Raw genomic sequence first — 17023 nt, forward strand, 5'->3', positions numbered from 1 at the left:
CAGATCATGCTGCCAAATTCTACAAAAATTTTTGATTTTCAGAGGTTATGGATTTCAAAGTTGCAGTTAAGAGTCTGTGGACTTGCACTTTAAAATTTTTGCATGTGCACTCATAAGTAAAATGGGGCTCTGGGACTAAGAATAGGTAACTTCACAGAGAATGAACTGAATGAATTCTCCTACTCTATTTTCTGGATTGTTTTTGCTTTGGCTCCATCCCTTCATTCTTTCTGGAGTTATTTCTCCACTGATCTCCAGTAGCATATTGGGCACCTACTGACCTGGGGAGTTTCTCTTTCAGTATCCTGTCATTTTGCCTTTTCATACTGTTCATGGGGTTCTCAAGGCAAGAATACTGAAGTGGTTTGCCATTCCCTTCTCCAGTGGACCACATTTTGTCAGACCTCTCCACCATGACCTGCCCGTCTTGGGTTGCCCCACGGGCATGGCTTAGTTTCACTGAGTTAGACAAGGCTGTGGTCCTAGTGTGATTAGATTGACTAGTTTTCTGTGAGTATGGTTTCGTGTCTTTGCCCTCTGATGCCCTATTTCAACACCTACCGTCTTACTTGGGTTTCTCTTAACTTGGGCGTGGGGTATCTCTTCACGGCTGCTCCAGCAAAGCGCAGCCATTGCTCCTTACCTTGGACGAAGGGTATCTCGTCCAGAAAGAATGAAGGGATGGAGCCAAAGCAAAAACAATACCCAACTGTGGATGTGACTGGTAATAGAAGCAAGGTCTGATGCTGTAAAGAGCAATATTGCATAGGAACCTGGAATGTCAGGTCCATGAATCAAGGCAAATTGGAAGTGGTCAAACGAGATGGCAAGAGTGAATGTCGACATTCTGGGAATCAGCGAATTGAAATGGACTGGAATGGGTGAATTTAACTCAGATGACCATTATATCTACTACTGCGGGCAGGAATCCCTCAGAAGAAATGGAGTGGCCATCATGGTCAACAAGAGTCCGAAATGCAGTACTTGGATGCAATCTCAAAAACGACAGAATGATCTCTGTTCGTTTCCAAGGCAAACCATTCAATATCACAGTAATCCAAGTCTATGCCCCAACCAGTAACGCTGAAGAAGCTGAAGTTGAACGGTTCTATGGAGACCTACAAGACCTTTTAGAACTAACACCCAAAAAAGATGTCCTTTTCATTATAGGGGACTGGAATGCAAAAGTAGGAAGTCAAGAAACACCTGGAGTAACAGGCAAATTTGGCCTTGGAATACAGAATGAAGCAGTTTTGCCAAGAAAATGCACTGGTCATAACAAACACCCTCTTCCAACAACACAAGAGAAGACTCTACACATGGACATCACCAGATAGATGGTCAAGACTGAAATCAGATTGATTATATTCTTTGCAGCCAAAGATGGGGAAGCTCTATACAGTCAGCAAAAACAAGACCAGGAGCTGACTGTGGCTCAGACCATGAACTCCTTATTGCCAAATTCAGACTGAAATTGAAGAAAGTAGGGAAAACCACTAGACCATTCAGGTATGACCTAAATCAAATCCCTTATGATTATACAGTGGTAGTGAGAAATAGATTTAAGGGCCTAGATCTGATAGATAGAGTGCCTGATGAACTATGGACTGAGGTTCATGACATTGTACAGGAGACAGGGATCAAGACCATCCCCATGGAAAAGAAATGCAAAAAAGCAAAACGGCTGTCTGGGGAGGCCTTATAAATAGCTGTGAAAAGAAAAGAAGCGAAAAGCAAAGGAGAAAAGGAAAGATATAAACATCTGAATGCAGAGTTCCAAAGAATAGCAAGAAGAAATAAGAAAGCCTTCTTTAGCGATCAATGCAAAGAAACAGAGGAAAAGAACAGAATGGGAAAGACTAGGGATCTCTTCAAGAAAATCAGATACCAAAGGAACATTTCATGCAAAGATGAGCTCGATAAAGGATGGAAATGGTATGGACCTAACAGAAGCAGAAGATATTAAGAGATGGCAAGAATACACAGAAGAACTGTACAAAAAAAGGTCTTCACGACCCAGATAATCACGATGGTGTGATCACTGACCTAGAGCCAGACATCCTGGAATGTGAAGTCAAGTGGGCCTTAGAAAGCATCACTACGAACAAAGCTAGTGGAGATGATGGAACTCCAGTTGAGCTATTCCAAATTCTGAAAGATGATGCTGTGAAAGTGCTGCACTCAATATGCCAGCAAATTTGGAAAACTCAGCAGTGGCCACAGGACTGGAAAAGGTCAGTTTTCATTCCAATCCCAAAGAAAGGCAATGCCAAAGAATACTCAAACTACCGCACAGTTGCACTCATCTCACACGCTGGTAAAGTAATGCTCAAAATTCTCCAAGCCAGGCTTCAGCAATACGTGAACCGTGAACTTCCAGATGTTCAAGCTGGTTTTAGAAAAGGCAGAGGAACCAGAGATCAAATTGCCAACATCCACTGGATCATCAAAAAAGCAAGAGAGTTCCAGAAAAACATCTATTTCTGCTTTATTGACTATGCCAAAGCCTTTGACTGTGTGGATCACAATCAACTGTGGAAAATTCTGAAACAGATGGGAATACCAGACCACCTATCTGCCTCTTGAGAAATTTGTATGCAGGTCAGGAAGCAACAGTTAGAACTGGACATGGAACAACAGACTGGTTCCAAATAGGAAAAGGAGTTCGTCAAGGCTGGATATTGTCACCCTGCTTATTTAACTTATATGCAGAGTACATCATGAGAAATGCTGGACTGGAAGAAACACAAGCTGGAATCAAGATTGCCGGGAGAAATATCAATAACCTCAGATATGCAGATGACACCACCCTTATGGCAGAAAGTGAAGAGGAACTCAAAAGCCTCTTGATGAAAGTGAAAGTGGAGAGTGAAAAAGTTGGCTTAAAGCTCAACATTCGGAAAACGAAGATCATGGCATCTGGTCCCACCACTTCATGGGAAATAGATGTGGAAAGAGTGGAAACAGTGTCAGACTTTATTTTTCGGGGCTCCAAAATCACTGCAGATGGTGACTGCAGCTATGAAATTAAAAGACGCTTGCTCCTTGGAAGGAAAGTTATGACCAACCTAGATAGCATATTCAAAAGCAGAGACATTACTTTGCCAACAAAGGTTCGTCTAGTCAAGGCTATGGTTTTTCCTGTGGTCATGTATGGATATGAGAGTTGGACTGTGAAGAAGGCTGAGCGCCGAAGAATTGATGCTTTTGAACTGTGGTGTTGGAGAAGACTCTTGAGAGACCCTTGGACTGCAAGGAGATCCAACCAGTCCATTCTGAAGGAGATCAGTCCTGGGTGTTCTTTGGAAGGAATGATGCAAAAGCTGAAACTCCAGTACTTTGGCCACCTCATGCGAAGAGTTGACTCAATGGAAAAGACTCTGATGCTGGGAGGGATTGGGGGCAGGAGGAGAAGGGGACGACAGAGGATGAGATGGCTGGATGGCATCACTGACTAGATGGACGTGAGTCTGGGTGAACTCCAGGAGTTGGTGATGGACAGGGAGGCCTGGCATGCTGCGATTCATGGGGTCGCAAAGGGTGGGACACGACTGAGCGACTGATCTGATCTGATTTTCTGGATTTGTAGAACATTGGAATGACCTGTTCCATAAAAAGTCTCCTTAGAATTACCTGGGCCTGGTATTTTTGTGCTAAGATGTAACTACTACTTCATAACTTATTTAACAGTTACAGGATTATTCTAAGCTTTCTTGTAATGGACTTCAACTTTGCTTAACTTTTAAATTTATTGATCTAAATTGTTGACAGTATTTTCTACTATCTTATTAATCTGCTGCTGCTGCTAAGTCACTTCAGTCGTGTCCGGCTCTGTGTGACCCCACAGACGGCAGCCCACCAGGCTCCCCTGTCCCTGGGATTCTCCAGGCAACAACACTGGAGTGGGTTGCCATTTCCTTCTCCAATGCATGAAAGTGAAAAGTGAAAGTGAAGTCACTCAGTTGTGCCCTACTCTTAGCAACCCCATGGACTGCAGCCCACCAAGCTCCTCGTGCATGGGATGTTCCAGGCAAGAGTACTGGAGTGGTGTGCCATTGGTTTCTCCGCTTATTAATCTGATCTATTTGTAATTATATTCCCCTTTTCATTCTCAGGGTTTACACCTTCTCTTTTTACCTGATTTTGCCAGATTTTGGTCTATGTTTCTAGTCTTTTCATATAATAAAACTTTTAGTTTTGTTGATTTCTCATTTGGTCTCTGTACTCATCACTTCAAAACTGAATGCGTACATCGGCCTCCTAGCTAGACTACCTGATGCCAATCTCCTCCCTATTTGGAATCTCAAGTCAAAACAATTTTCTTACTGCTCAGGCCCTGCTTAACTAACTGCTTTTGGATTTGAACTAGCTCTTCAGTTTAGCAGACTCTTATAAGTTTCAGTTCAGTTGCTCAGTTGTGTCCAACTCTTTGTGACCGCATGGACTGCAGCAGGCCAGGCCTCCCTGTAAAGGCAATGATATTGCACAATACCCTCAACTGGGACAGTTTCCTATTTTATCTTAACTTGCCTAGACACAATCTTATACCTCTGTACAAATGACTTCCCCCTCTTAAAATATCTTTTCTTCTTCCTAAAAACCAATCAAAATACTCAAAACTGGTGATTTACCTTTTTCATGAAGTTTTGTGAACCTAACTCTATACCTCTATGGTGATCTCTCATCTTGTATTCACTTAATATATGTATCTGACAGTATTATCACAAAATAATGTATATACTTTTTTATTTAATCAATTTACCACATGCCAAGCACTATTTCGGAGAAGGCTATGGCACCCCACTCCAGTACTCTTGCCTGGGAAATCCCATGGACCGAGGAGCCTGGTAGGCTGCAGTCCATGGGGCCGAGAAGAGTCGGACACAACTGAGCGACTTCCCTTTCACTTTTCACTTTCACGCATTGGAGAAGGAAATGGCAACCCACTCCAGTATTCTTGCCTGGAGAATCCCAGGGACGGGGGAGCCTGGTGGGTTGCTGTCTCTGGGGCTGCACAGAGTCGGACACGACTGAAGTGACTTAGCAACAGCAAGCACTATTTAAAATAACTATGAACGTATTTCTCATAGGGAAATATGTTTATCTCCATCTTCCTTGAAAGGAGTATACAGAAGTTACACAGCTAGTAAGCTGATTCAAATCCTAGCAGTCTGGCTCTAGATCATGTGCTCTTAACTATTACACATGCTTCCCTACAGTGCTCTAGTATTACTTTTCTACCTCTGTTCCAAAAACAGGGTACTGTCTTTCAAACTAACATTTAAGCTTTTTTAGGGATGTGCATCTTCAATTCTTTTATATCCTTCAACAACTTTTTGTACAGACTTAAGTGTTTAGCAGGCTTTTAGTGAATGCTCACTAAACTGAAATAGAAGACAAACTTACTCAAGTCCAGCTTACACAATGAAAATAATTTCCAGGCAAACAAAAGCTGCACTAAAATGCTCCAGCTTTTCTGTAATGCTTAAAGGAAAAATACCACGGATAACTATGATATAAATAGTTAGCCTTGGACACATCCAAGGCACTACACTGTACATATATAATACAAAGCCCTAAAGTGTAACTGCAGCATAAAACTATATTTATAAAGCTGCATTGTAATCTATGTTTATCTTTTTAAGAACAGAGGTTCAAACATTTAAGTGACATTTATGTTTAAGGTTAAACACTGAAGGATTAAAAAATCACTTATAGATCTAAAAGCTTCCAAAATATCATGTTTTCCAATTCTCTTAAGTATCGTAACACAATGAATCTAAAATTCAAAGCAATGTTATATAGGCATGTCTTGGAGATAATACAGGTTGAGTTCCAGACCACTACCTAAAAACAAATATCACAATAAAGTGAATCACACAAATTCTCTGGTTTCCCAGTGCATGTAAAAATTACATGTACACTATATGGCAATCTATTAAGTGTACGACAGTATTATACCTAAAAAACCCAATGTATGTACATCAATTTAAAAACGTAGCTAAAATGTGTTAATCATTATTTGAGTCTTCAGTGAGTTGTAATCTTTTTGCAAAAGTAACATCAAAAATCACTGACCACTGTAACAAATATTATAATAATTTTAACATTTAGAATATTTTGAGAATTACCAAAATGTAACACAAAAGCAAGTAAGAAGTAAGAAAATGCTACTGGAAAAATGGTGCTATGAAGCCTTGATCATTGCAGGGTTGTCACAAACCTTCAATTTGTAAAAAATGCAGTATCTGGGAAGTGCAAAAAGCAAACCGCAAAAAAACAATATATCAAATATGCCAATATATCAAATTAATATGTCAACAAATCAAGCTGCAAAACCGCGAAGTCAAAAGGGAAAAACAGACAAATAGGATGCTTATAAACAGAGAAAATGAACAAAAGCATTTTATATCTAAGTTTCTGTAGACAGAATCTACCTATTCACCTAGAACTTTTATGCTGAAGAATACAAAATCAAACTTCCACCCCAAATAAACTTTTTGCTGTTCAGTTGCCCAGTCATGTCTGACTCTGCGAAATGAACAAGTTAAAGCACAAGTAAATAAAATGAAGTAACAAAAAATAAATAAAATGAAGTAACAAAAAATAATCAATCCTCACAAAATATTCAGAAAATTAAAAAGAGCTGCCAATTACACTTACTAAATGACAGACAGCGTAACTTCTCACTGACATCAAATCCATTATCTTAAAAAAGTAATTTTTTAAAAGTCAAAACATCTTTAGAAACATTATGAACCATAAATTAAACTTACTTTTTTGTCTTCTTTCACTTTGTGGGTTTTCTTCTTCATTTTCTTATCATCTAACTCTTGATCTGAAGTGATTGCAGGATTATCAATACCACCTTTCCAAGTTTCAACAGGAGAAAGAAGTGGATCTTCCTCACTTCCACGATGTCTTCCTTTTCTTTTCGTTTTAGAAGTCGTGAAAGCCTCATCATCACTTGCATCTGAATGTGTTCTTCTGTAGTATGACTTGGCTTTACTAAACAGGGTTTTAGATTTATATTTGTATTTTGAAGGCCTCCGTTCTCCATGACTTTTTGAGGTTCTATCGGAAAATCCATTTTCTTCATCTCCTTGGGTGTTATTTACAAATGAGTTTCTAATTTTAATAACACGATTCTGACTGTCATCTGGGACAACGTATATCTCATCAGAATAGCCCTTCTGTTTGAAAATTGTGTCAATGGGTTCTGAATAGTTATCTGAAGGATCCATATCTTCGGGATGTGCCAAAGGCACACGAGAAGTCTGTTTTCTTGGATTTTTACCAATACCAGCTTCAATCGTTTTTAAAAGGTTTGGATCCAATTTTTTCACGTTTGTCTTCGGTGCAACTGGTTTAGGTTTAATAGGTGGAGGCACTTTATGGTTGCGTTCATGGTCATGACAATTCGGGGTGCTGTGAATAGGGTATTCATTTCCTTCCAAATCTAATCTATATCTGGATCGGTCACTAGGTGTTGGAAGCAGCTGTACATCATCCCCAATTGGACTATAAGGAGGTGGTGCTTCTGTATCATCATCTGAATCAGGGTAGTTGTTGTAGGGAAAACAGTCTCTGGGAGATGGCAGGAAAACATCTTCACTCTGATGGGTTGATTCCCTTGTACTATCAGATAAATAGGAATTTTCTATCATATTTTTTTTCTCTAGAACATCACTGAAAAACAGTGTAAAGACCTCAGTTTGCCGATGATACTGAGATAAAGAATACAATGCTGTAAATTTAGCAGAGATCTCAGTTGCAATGTGTTCTCCTTCAGTCATTAACTCCTTGATGGCCTCATTTTCAAAAAAGTCTGCTTGGCTGTCAGTAACTGCCACCAGTTGTACAGGGATGGTGTCCTGAACCTCTGACAGAAATGCTCGAAGCATTCCCATTGATGCTTTCCGTTTGGCAGAATACACTAGTATATAACCATGAACCAGTTCATCTTTCCTTACTCCAATTGAGGAATGGTATGATAATATTGTGATCTGTATTCGCCTCCTTTTTTCACCAATGATTTTATCAAGCATTAGGGAATTATTCTGTCCAGCTTGGGCAGCACTACAAGAATGAGAATCAAGGAAGGGTGAAAGAATAAGATCCACACTAAATGGATCACCACACATGGCACACATGACAATTCTCAAGTCAGCTTCTGATACATCCTTATTGGTGGGAACTGGGCTCACCACATCTAAATTATGTTTAACAGATTCTAGTACTCCTCTTAGAGCTTGCTTTATTTGGGTTTCATTAAATTTACGAGGATATGTACCACCAGGTACATCTACAAAAGGACACTGTAACTTGTTTGCCAACTGTTGCCCTTGGTGCCTGAGAATTGGTAGATTCTTACTAATAGAATCTCTCTGATTAGCCAGAATTAATGTAAATGGAAGGTTGGCCATATACTTATCTTTTCTGATCTGAGAAGCTTCAGTTCTTATTTTTCCAATAAACTCCCCAATAAAATTCAGTGACTCAATGGAATTAAATACACAAAAGCACCCATGTGGTTTAAAGGCAGCAGTCCACAACTGACTTAAAAAGTAAGGCGACTTGGCATCAACAGGCCGAAGATCAAGTTCATAAATTTTTCCATCTAAGGCATACTCATCGTCAGTGGATTGTGTCCTTATCTCATTTGCTAGTTCTTGGGCAAGGCCATCTTTCCCTAAAATGAAAAGGTTAACTTTATCTATATTGGTGCTATCATGATACAACCGTAAGCGACCATGATCCAACTGCAAAAGACTACTGGCAAGTAACTGCTCTACTTTAATGTCTGTACAGTTTTGGCCACTAAGACATGTTTCTTTAGTGGGATGATAAACAAATCCTATATGCTTAAGTAGAAGAGACTCCCTATCCGGTGCAAGTTTCTGTAAAGCTTTATATCTAGGTTCTTCACTCAAAACTGTATGAATTTCACTCATTTTATCTGAACTAGGTGTTGCATTAAGATCTAAATCATAAAAAAGTTCAGAATGTTCAAAAAGCATTTCCTGAAACTCTTCTTTGGCTTTTTCAACTATTTCTCGCTGATGCCTACCATACACCTCTTTGCTATCAGCCTCAGTGATGTATTTGAAGGCTTCATCCTCCATTACAAAGCACATAACTTCCTCCCATGGTTGCCCAGGTGAAATAAACTGAATTTTTTCCAAAGTCTTCTTGAATTTTTCCTTCATTTCTACCCTCCTCTTCTCTGATATTAGATGCTGTACATGGTTCTGATAGACTTTTTCAGCTTCTAAAGTGCTCAGGAGGTCAAATGGGATCCGTCTATCGTTGATTTTGTCTATATGGTCAGTTTCATCCCAAGGTGTTTTTTCTAGCACCACAAAACATAACTGAAAATCTGCTCTCTTTTCCATTAACTTCAAAGCTTCTGACCAATTCAAATGTTCAATCTCTTCCAGATTTGGCAAAAGAGTGTTAAAAGCTCTCGGTAAAGTATTTATATATTCTTCTCTCCTTTTTCTTATATGTTCCTGTTTAAGCTGTTCTATGTGTTTTGAGAATGTATTTCTAGCCTTTCTTGTTCCCTCTAAGTTGATGTATTCTTCATAATCAGGATGATTTTTCAATTTGTTACTAACAGTTTTCCAAGTTGCATGATAATCTCTCACAGTCTGTACAAGTTTTTCGAACTTATCTGTTGCTGTGACAACAAGTTGTCTCTGTGTTTTATAAGCATCCAGATAGGGAATAATTTTAGGCTTGCCACGAGTTTTATCCAACATTTGTACCAGTGCAGTGAAACATGTCTCAATGTTGACGTTAAATCGTGCTGATGTTTCCACTACGAGAAGGTTCTTTTTGTTTGAAGCAAATGCCTGAACTTCTCTAAGATAATGATCCACACATTCATCACATTTAGTTGCTGCTATTATTACAGGTTTTTTTGATTTTGATAGTTGGACAAAAAGGTTATTCACAAATTTAAGTTGATCATCAAACTTCCTATTGCATCCCTGACTTACGTCAATGCACAATAAAAATCCATCTACATTGAGCTTCCCTTCAGGCATTTGCTTCTGTTCGAAGTCTTGTTCCAAGCCTAGTTGATCAGTGCAAATGTACATTAGTTTTTCTGCTGACTGCAATTTAGAGGCAGCTGCACGCTTTATATATGGTTGCAAATTCGTACTCCGATGAGGCAAGAAAGTCTGGTCATCAATGAACTCAGTTTGTTCGATGACATGAATTTTGCACTCTACTCCATCTTCACCACTTTGCGTTATGTCACCCCAGTACAAAAAATGATCATTGTTTACTACTCGTCCTCCGAAGTCAATGGTGCTAAGCACAGAAGTATGTTCTGGATAATATTCATCAGCTTTTGAGCGTACAAATCTATTGCACAAACAAGACTTTCCAACTCCACAGTTACCTTTGTCTTTTTCAGTCCCAGAGAGTCCAACTACACTGATGGTATAGGACGGGGGGCGAGGCTCTTTGTTTTTTGCCATCATAACTCTCTTGTCATGTCTCTACATTCATAAAGATAACCAGATATACTTCTCATTTTGAAAATAAAATCATCTCAAAATACAGATCCCACATTTCAGAACTACATTTGGTTCTTTGTATTTCCCTCATTTCTGTGCAGAAAGGTCTTCAAGATCATATGGATCATCTTCCTAGAAAGAGAAAAAGGACAAATCTTAGTCATGAATTATACATGCTGAACTATATACACATTAAAGATGTTCATAATAAAGCACCAGACAAGTTAACAATGTCACAGTATTTTAAGAAATCACCAAAGACAGTTTATGATTTACTGTTAAAAGTGCAAGATGACCTCAAAATTTAAGGCAAATCTAACAACTAAAAAAACTAAATACAAATTTTAATGTGATCTTACAAACTTTAAAATAAAACCCTATTAACCAAATATGCATTTTGTTTCTAGTCCTTCCCTTCCCTCAATTTTCCTGTCTTCTCTGTCTGGAGGCTATGTTTGATAATAACTAAAACAAACTAGTTGCCTTAACAACTCTCTCACAACTTAAAAACCTATCTGCTTTCTCTTACATGGTTCCTCAAACCTTATTCCCTAACACGGAATTTCATGTGAATTTAGCAAGATCTTAGAATTTTTAAGTCTTACGCAATCAAATATTATATACAAAACCAATTAAATATATTCATATACGTAAATAAGAAAAAGGAAAAAATGAACAGTTAATACAAATTGTTACAGTGATTAACTGGATCAACACTTCTCAAACTAAGGACCAATTTTTATTTCATATACGCAAGTCAATTTTTAAAAACACAATGAAATTTTTAATCTGAATGAAATCTTTTAAAAAATGTAGGCCCCAATTTCTTACTAGATTCAAGAGACAAAAAATTACTGCCAAACTGTTTCTAAATGTTCTTGATTCCTGCATTTATTTCCTCTCAGAGTATTTACAAAAAGCTCCCAGATCGTATTTTGAGTAGCACAAAGCTCAAGAAGTTTAAGATTATATATCTGAGACAATCTTTTAGAATTATTTGATATAAAAACAACAACAAATAACCCATAAGACTTGCACGTAATTTAATTCAGCTTATCTGTGTGGAAACAATGAATTAGTCTCTTATAATGGTTTATTTGGAGACTCTTCACATTCTTTTGAGGTTTAATTAAAAGCAATACATAATTTCTACCATACCAAATTTCACAAGGAAAATATCCAGTCATGTACATCAACATATATGAAAAATATCTTCAATCCAGACAAAATACAAGATCATAAAGACCATGAGGGGAAAAAAAATAAAAGGTCAGAAAATAACCACTATTTGCCCCAAATATGTGGTTTCTCCACTACCCTCAAAATTGCAAGTAAATATCTATTAAGATTATAGTCCACATCTGCTATACTAATGGTAAAAAGAAATTATTCTTGCAATTTAAAATTTTTACTATATTTCTAATATAATATTTTAAAATAAAATATCAAGATTTATTCTTGTATTATCTAAGTTTATCCTAGCAACCTCAATGAAATACTGATTTTAACTGTATCAGCCACCAAACACTCAAGCAAAATACTAGGTTCACTTGTGTAATATAATGTTGAAGCACCAAAATCAGTAGTAGAAAATCATGAGTAAATGGAAATGACTTCAAATTAAATTCCTAACATTTATTAGTTTACAACAACAGTAAAATCCTAAATCTTTTGAGACATGGTTCCCCCATGTATAAAATGGAGCTGCCTATCTAAACAAATTAGTTTAAAAAAAACTTAGTTCTAAGTTTTTCTTTGTTAATGTTAAATGCAAAGAAAAAATGCTTAATAAATATTAAGTTCTGTTTTTAAGATTTGATTGTTGCAATCAAGGAAGCTGTTGAAGATTTATTAAAAAATGACGTGTTCAGGCTGGTGATTTGCCAGTATTTATCCGAGAGCAGTACATACAATAACTAGCAGTGTAAGAAATTAGGGCAGTCCCACTCAATCCTATTAACTCTCTTTTATCAAGTAAAAAAATTTTTAAATCTTAATGTGATCAAACTGAATATTTGCACTGAGCATCAAGTTTAACATTCTTTAAACCACACAAAAGAACAATTGGGCTACTTAATGGATATTTACTGAAAAGAAAACAGTGAACTAACTGGATAACAAAATTATAAAGAGCAATAAAAAGGGAAATTAGTCTGTGAAAATAGCATGGTGATTCCATAACAAATGATTAAAAAAAAAAAACCCTTCAAACAGCAGAATACAAAGTCTATCTTTCTTTCTTTCTTACTAAACAAGCAAAAAATTGCAGACGATATCCTTTTAAATGTGTACCAAAAGAAAACATAACCAGCGATTTCTTTGGGGAATTTTTACATTGAATTCTACAAACACTAGACCTACGCAGAGCTCTTGATTAACTCTGGTGGACAAACATCTATTCTGAAAATTAAGAGCAATTCAAAGCAATGAAAGACTGTTCCCTGCTTTCCAGTTTAAGAGACACAAAATTTTCAATAGAAAAGTAACAGTATGTTATATGGACCTGAGTATTGTGGAAAATTTTCAACTACAAATCTAATCCTTATCATAATGGTTACATCTTGGTTAATATATTTTACAAATACCTATCCAAACACATTAAAAGAATCATTCATGCTCTCCTAGAGCATAAACCTCAGAAGACTGAAACACTTTTCTATCTAAAGTTATCCAGCATAAAAGTCAAAATAAAAACACTACCACAAAATGAATTTTTAAAGTTTCAGAAAGAAAAAGCCCTTAAAAGTAAGGTGAATGGAAGCATGAAGTCATCATCCTCTTATCAGTCATTGAAAACTAGAAGGCTTTTTATTTAACAGAGAAATAAAACTCTATTGTATTGACAAATTTTCAGTACTAAGGCTCTGACACATCCTAATTAGTGGCAGTCTCTGACTTACAAATATTAAAGTTCAAATTAAAAATAAGGTAGCTTTGTGTGACATGTGTGGTTTACAGACCAAATTCACAGTAAACTACCACTAAGACACAGTAAAGAACATCCACGTTCTTTCTAGTAACAATGTTCTCAGGCAGGCTACCTGCTGGCCTTTTGAAGTCAGATCGAGAGTTTTTGTCATGAGTCACCATATAGTGATTATCTGGTGAGAAAATTCATTTATCTAGAGGTAGGAAAGAATGCTGGACAAATAAATAGTTGCTCTCTCCAACTCTTCACCAGAGCAGTGCCTATCTGATTTACAGGTTTACTTAACTCAGAAGCTTTAGTTTAAAAGTATTTTCAGATTTTAAAAGTTTCAGAAACCCTAGACTAGAAAACTATTGTCATCTTGTCCTTGAAAAGATTTTGTCATTTGAGTGAGTATGGTATAACTACCTCAAGAAAGAAAGTTATACTTTCTGTACAGGTTTATAAGGAAATTTACTTTCAGACACTTGGATAGTTTATGTAATTAATCCACTGGCCCTCACTATTCAAGTCAAAATTGCACACTATTAACTAACCAAGGTAGTTTTTCTTTTGTACTGAGAAAAAAAGAATGCCTTTTTAAAATTTCCCACTAACAAGCTAATGGCCAATGTCTATAGGCAGGCTGTTAGATTCAATTTGAAAACTCCTTTCAAGTATTTTTAATGGTTAATACTTGACTATGTCGATCTAGACATAGCTTTTCTATTTTTGACATAACTTAATCTTTGTAAAAAAAAAAAAAAAAGAAACCAAATAAAAAGCAATAATGACCTACTCAAAGTTACAGGGTTGACTCTCTTGATGACCAATCTTTACCTTCTTAAGCACTGTCACTGATGTTTACTAAGTCGTGTCCAACTCTTTTGCAACCCCATGCACTGTAGCCCACCAGGCTCCTCTGTCCATGGGATTTCCCAGGCAAGAATACTGGAGTGGGTTGCCGTTTCCTTCCTTCTCCAGATCTTCCCGACCCACGGATTCAACCATGTCTCTAGCATTGGCGGGCAGGTTCTTTACCACTGAGCCACGAGGGAAGCCCTTCTTAAGCATTAGTGCTACTTGTAATAACCTGCAATGTAATTTCTCCTCGTGCTTTTAAGATTATCCTATACACTTTCAAGGAAATGTTTAGAATAAGTATCTCTACAGAAATTAACAACAATGTATAATCTTTAAGTTGGACAACTGTGCTGAAATGAAGCTATCTCTACAATTAAGTTTTGAGACGTTTTAAGTCATTCAAACACAACATGATCCTTTTAATGGAGTTTTAATAACATGAAGTGGCCTTCTGCAAAAATAAAAAAAATTTTTTTTAAAGCTCTATAAGGAATCTAGTCAACTGAAAGAGTCTTAGTAATTCTGGATTTAAACTAAATTTTGTAACTTTTCACAAAACTGTTGCACTCATGAATTAATAAAAAGTATATTTTAAAAAATATTTTACACTTCCAAGTTACTATATGCTGTCAGGAAAATTCCTGCTGGCCTCATCTTCAAAATACATTCAGAAATCATTGCTTTTCACTACCTTTATTGCTATAAATCTGATCTCATTCCATTCTCATCTCTGGCTCTTCATTCCTCCAAAGGTTTCTGAACTAATTTCTCTGCTTCCACTCCTGCTCCTCTTCCTCAGTCTGTTCACAGAGCAGCCAGACTATTTCTTTTAAAACATACGTAAGACCGTCCCTTTCTTGAGGTTAAAACTCTCCCGTGTCTCCAAAAAAGTAAAAGCGAAGTCTTTTCAATGGCTTACTACAAGATCTACCTTCTCTAACCATATCTTACTCTCTGACCTATTCCCATTTTATTCTCCCCATTCCTCATTCTATTCCAGTCACAGTGAAGAATCCTGAACAAGCTAAACATGTTCCTACCTTTGCCCTTACTTTCCCTAACAATCTCCAAATTCTCCTTTGCTTATCCTAATTTACAACTTCTTTATTATTTGTCATTAACTCTACCCCTCTCCCCTCCCCATTCTAGGTTTAAAAAGATGTACAAATGCACAAATCTGTGCATCATCATATTCCAAGAGCCCCAAATAGTCCTTCCCACATAGTAGCTATTCAACAAATGTATGAAGCCTAATAAATACTACAATCAAATGTTCTTAATTCCCTGGTTAAAAAAAGTAAAAAGTAAAGCATGTTAGGTTTACTAAATAAGTGCTGCTGCTGCTGCTGCTAAGTCGCTCAGTCGTGTCCGACTCTGTGCGACCCCAGAGATGGCAACCCACCAGGCTCCCCCGTCCCTGGGATTCTCTAGGCAATAACACTGGAGTGGGTTGCCATTTATTAATCTAAAAGACATCATAAAGCTATTTATGGAGGAAATACACATATATTCAAGGTTCCAAAATTTTTGTCAAAAATTAAGCTATCAGAATAAAGACTAACTATGGTCTATAATAATGTACAGGTATACCTTGGAGATATTGCATGTTTGGTTGCAGACACCACAAAAAAGCAAATACACAATAAAGTGAGTCACACAAATTTTTTGGTTTCTCAATGCATATGAAAGTTTACACTATACTGTAGTTTATTAACTGTGCTTCCATTATGTCTATATGTACATACCTTAAAAAATAACACTTGGAAAAATGGCATCTATACACTTGATCTACACAAGGTTGCCAAAAACTATCAATGTGCAAACCCTCGGGATCTGCAAAGCACAATAAAACAAAGTATGCCTGTATTCAGTCAGAATAATCCCCTAATTTTTATTTTTTACACTTAATATTTTTTAAAATCACAATCATTTACTACAGAAAAGTACACTTCAAAGATCTAATTACACAGAAGCAGCTTTGTAATTACATTCTTTTTGTTTTTAATTAAAAAAATATTTATTTTTGGCTGTGCTGAGTCTTTGATGCTTCACAGGTTTTTCTCTAGTCACAGATAGTGGGGGCAATACTCCAATTTTTGTGTGCAGGCTTCCTGTTACAGTGGCTTCTTTTATTGCGGAGCACAGGCTCTAAGGCACACAGGGTTTTAGTAGTTACAGCTCCTGGGCTCTAGAACACAGGTTTAATAGCAGTGGCATACGGGCTTAGTTGCTCTGCACCATGTGGGATCTTCCCAGACCAGGGAGGATTCTTTACCACTGAGTCACCAGGGAAGCCCTGCTCCATCTTTTTTAGGTCAAATAAAGAAAACATCCCTTAAATAAACAAATATTCAAGACAGAAGACAGATTCAAGCCCAAAGATGATCATATATTCCACAATCTTAGATAAACTTACCTAGAAAAGTTTGAGAGTAAAAATATCAACTGTATACTAAAAGATGAATATGGCATAATATTACCTTAATAATATACTTAAGTATATCTCAATACAAACTTACGCTATAAAAATTAGAAGAGGAAATGAAAAAGCCATTTTAACATATAAAAGAGTTAAGTAAACAATGTTAATGCCAATCATATTCCGTATTTTCTTTGACTAAGGTTTGTACCACATAAGCATACAACCTTAAGGTTGAAAGGAATGCTAAAGTCATATTCCCATAAATTAGTCTTCATGAAAGCATATCTTGGCAGGATC

General features: G+C 36.9%; 1 protein-coding gene across 9 annotated transcripts in view; it reads right to left on the reverse strand.

Annotated features, from left to right (window-relative positions):
- The window catches only part of ARHGAP5 (Rho GTPase activating protein 5), an 81262-nt gene that overhangs the window by 56233 nt on the left and 8006 nt on the right, over positions 1-17023 (reverse strand). For 7 of the 9 annotated variants that reach the window (XM_086363691.1, XM_086363692.1, XM_086363690.1 and 4 more), the window contains exon 2: positions 6777-10664. In XM_086363691.1, coding sequence (XP_086219817.1) covers positions 6777-10496 — 3720 coding nt within the window. In that variant the 5' untranslated portion in view covers positions 10497-10664. Of the gene's footprint in view, positions 1-6772; positions 10665-17023 lie in introns of all 9 variants that reach the window. The other 2 variants (XR_015149781.1, XR_015149780.1) reach the window with 1 other exon arrangement.

This window comes from Bos grunniens, chromosome 21 (assembly GCF_055505025.1).
Source record: "Bos grunniens cultivar Pamir isolate PY7600 chromosome 21, Bosgru_T2T1.0, whole genome shotgun sequence".
NCBI lineage: Eukaryota > Metazoa > Chordata > Mammalia > Artiodactyla > Bovidae > Bos > Bos grunniens.